At 49.0% G+C, this 2500-nt stretch overlaps 2 protein-coding genes across 4 annotated transcripts in view; one reads left to right on the top strand and one right to left on the bottom strand.

The window, feature by feature from the left end:
* LOC125950680 (non-canonical poly(A) RNA polymerase protein Trf4-1-like) overlaps positions 1 to 1236 on the bottom strand; it is a 13178-nt gene extending 11942 nt beyond the window's left edge. Inside the window, exons 1-2 of one of the 3 annotated variants that reach the window (XM_049678890.1) lie at positions 954 to 1236; positions 1 to 38 (exon numbers count right to left, since the gene is read on the bottom strand). The exon at positions 1 to 38 is cut by the window's left edge and continues 1435 nt beyond it. The gene's annotated coding sequence lies outside the window, so the exon portion shown is untranslated. Of the gene's footprint in view, positions 39 to 171; positions 370 to 953 lie in introns of those variants that run through there. The other 2 variants (XM_049678891.1, XM_049678892.1) reach the window with 2 other exon arrangements.
* A 393-nt stretch (positions 1237 to 1629) lies between these two features.
* LOC125959263 (dual specificity protein kinase TTK) overlaps positions 1630 to 2500 on the top strand; it is a 2493-nt gene continuing 1622 nt past the window's right edge. Inside the window, exons 1-4 of the mRNA XM_049692076.1 lie at positions 1630 to 1715; positions 1780 to 1833; positions 1896 to 1964; positions 2034 to 2500. The exon at positions 2034 to 2500 is cut by the window's right edge and continues 485 nt beyond it. Of these exons, the coding sequence (XP_049548033.1) occupies positions 1630 to 1715; positions 1780 to 1833; positions 1896 to 1964; positions 2034 to 2500 (676 nt within the window). The remainder of the gene's footprint in view (positions 1716 to 1779; positions 1834 to 1895; positions 1965 to 2033) is intronic.

The raw sequence follows: 2500 nt of genomic DNA, 5'->3' as shown, positions 1-2500 counted from the left end.
TCATCATCATCATCATCATCACACAAAACCACCAGTTTCTGAAAGAACGAAAGAAGAAAAATCCATCAATTTTCATCGCTATCGGAAAAACGATTGGTCGAAATCCTCGATAAATGGCCAGCTGGGATTTGAGCATCGCCGGTCTTCTTCTCCTGCTATCTCTTGCCTTACGATTCTCAGCAAACCGGTCCAAAAAACAGTTTTCAAAGTCGATTGCTTCCTTTTTCCATTCCCCTTCCCCTTCCCTTCCTTGAACGATTCCCCAGGACATGTGGGGCATCGAATTTGTGTAGGGACACTTTACAAAAACCGTTCGCTTGGGGTTCTGCACAGAATCATCTTACTTCGCGAACATCTGATTCCCATCACGCCCGCCGCCCACTGCCCTCCATCCCACCTCTTCCACTCCCTCCCACATAACCACTACGGGCAAATTATAGCGCGGCAAAGGCTCGACCAGCTTTTTATGGCAAAGCGAAATGAGTCTGTGTGCGTGAGATCGAAGTAGCAGGGGAAAATGCTCGAATCTCTTGATTTTTGATCTTTCAATAGCTCTGTCTCGTTTCATTCGCAGGCGGCTGTCTCACTCTTGTTCGGCACGTCCTCTTTTTCCACTTCTTTTCCTATTTCACCACTTGACGGCGCCATAATATCCTCCGGTCCTACCCCGAATCCGTGGCGAAAAGATCGTGGAAGGCGAGGAACAAGAACAACAAAAATGCAGCATTTTTACACCGACGACGGATTCCGCACCTCCGCCCCGGTTCCGCGAAGGCTAAATTTCCTGTTCCTCGCTCCTTTCCACGAACTCCCGTCGGCGAAAGTTCCGGCGGCAGCGAAAATTAATGCACAAGACAGCAGAGCGATAAGCGGAATTTCTCGCGCTGGACGAAATCCACTCCACTCGACACCCCCGCGACCAGACGGCCAGAAATCTGTGAAAAATGCCTCACCTCCTCTCGCTGCTCCTCTCTAGTTATCAGACGAATTCTTCGCACGGTGCTGCTGCCGTCTCCGCCGAGACTCGTGATCAGGAACTTCTGCTGTTCGTCGTCGGAGAGAGCTGCGGAACGCAGGCAGAGCACGCTCAGCGCCGAGACTCCGTTCCGAGCAAAGGGTGATAATGGCCAACGCTGTCCTCGAAAACTTAGCCTTCACCAGAATTCTTATCACGGCGCTGCAGATCAGGATGTCCCTAAATTTGGGCAGAATCTAGAAATCAGGATTTTGCACCACACCATGCGAGTCGAAAGCACATAAAACGGGAAAACTCACACACGCATACAGCCGCGAACTTGTCAGCCAACTGTTTACAGCTGCACAGTTGAAGAAGAGTTGACTTATTGGAACTGCTGGCGACCTTTTTACTTTACCAATATCTGGATAATTTCTAGTTGAAATCGATTCTGCTAAAAAGGAGCTGAAACAAATTGCAGAAGAGTGTGATTAAGCTTATTATTACGCTTCGTGTACTCGTCGTTTTCTCGAGTTTCGTCCGAAATGGTTGCTCGATTCGAAAGCGCGGTTTGGTTAAGTGGGTCTTTTGTTTTTCTGCCAAATTCAAATGACGTTGCTGTCACAGCGCTGTCAGTTTCTTTAACGGATTCGCGGTGATATGGAACGCAAATAATGGAAATGGAAGCTAAAACGTTCGACGCTTTTGGGGGCATAAAACATCACACGGAGATCACTACTATCGACGATCACAACAGCAGGTAAGGCCGGCACCCGATGTGCGTCTAATACGCGCGATTGTTTATCGCTGTTTTCATCTTTCAGAGAAAAGGAGTCCTCCGAAGAGCGGTCTCCTCGGTGTTTTCGTGCGACCAGAAGGTAGGGGTGTGTGCGGTGTCGTCTGTGGATCGTGCTTCTTGACCAAAACTTTCTGTTTTCAGTTTTCAACCGAAACGTGTATCGGAGTTGCCTCCTCTGGAATCCGACTCGGACTCTGACGGCGATGGAAAGTAAGCTCCTGGTTTACACCCCCAAGTTTTCCGCTTTCTGACCGCTTTGTTTTCCTTTCGGAACGATAGCTTGAACTGTGCAATCCTGAACGATTCTTTCCTCTTGACACCGTCGAAATGCGCGGAAGACTTTGGCAGTGCGCAGAAAAAGTCCGTCGTGAAATCAACAGCGCACAAACAGAATAATGACACCATCCCGAAATCGCGCATGAAATTGGAGGACAAATTATCATCGAGTACGGAAATAACTGCCCAAACAACAGTGAAACGCCATCCACTTACTGAGCGACCGGTTCATGATCAGCTCCAAATCAACAACAAAGATCGGTCTCCGACGAAAACGGGATCTTCCAACAATGAAATCAACACTGAACCGTCGAATAAGGTTGAACGACCACCCAAACTGGACGCCAACGGTTCGCACAGCCCTCCTAGGGCTAATGTGCCCGGCGAAAGGAGTGAGGCGGATAGAAGTAGGCATCAATTCGTCACGCCGAGAGATAAATTCCCGGTCGTTCAGATGCGAGGAACAGGCT

The sequence above is a fragment of the Anopheles darlingi genome, chromosome 2, assembly GCF_943734745.1.
Source record: "Anopheles darlingi chromosome 2, idAnoDarlMG_H_01, whole genome shotgun sequence".
Taxonomy (NCBI): Eukaryota; Metazoa; Arthropoda; class Insecta; order Diptera; family Culicidae; genus Anopheles; species Anopheles darlingi.
The sequence above is the reverse complement of the archived record's forward strand: the minus strand, read 5'-3'. Positions and strand labels throughout refer to the sequence as shown.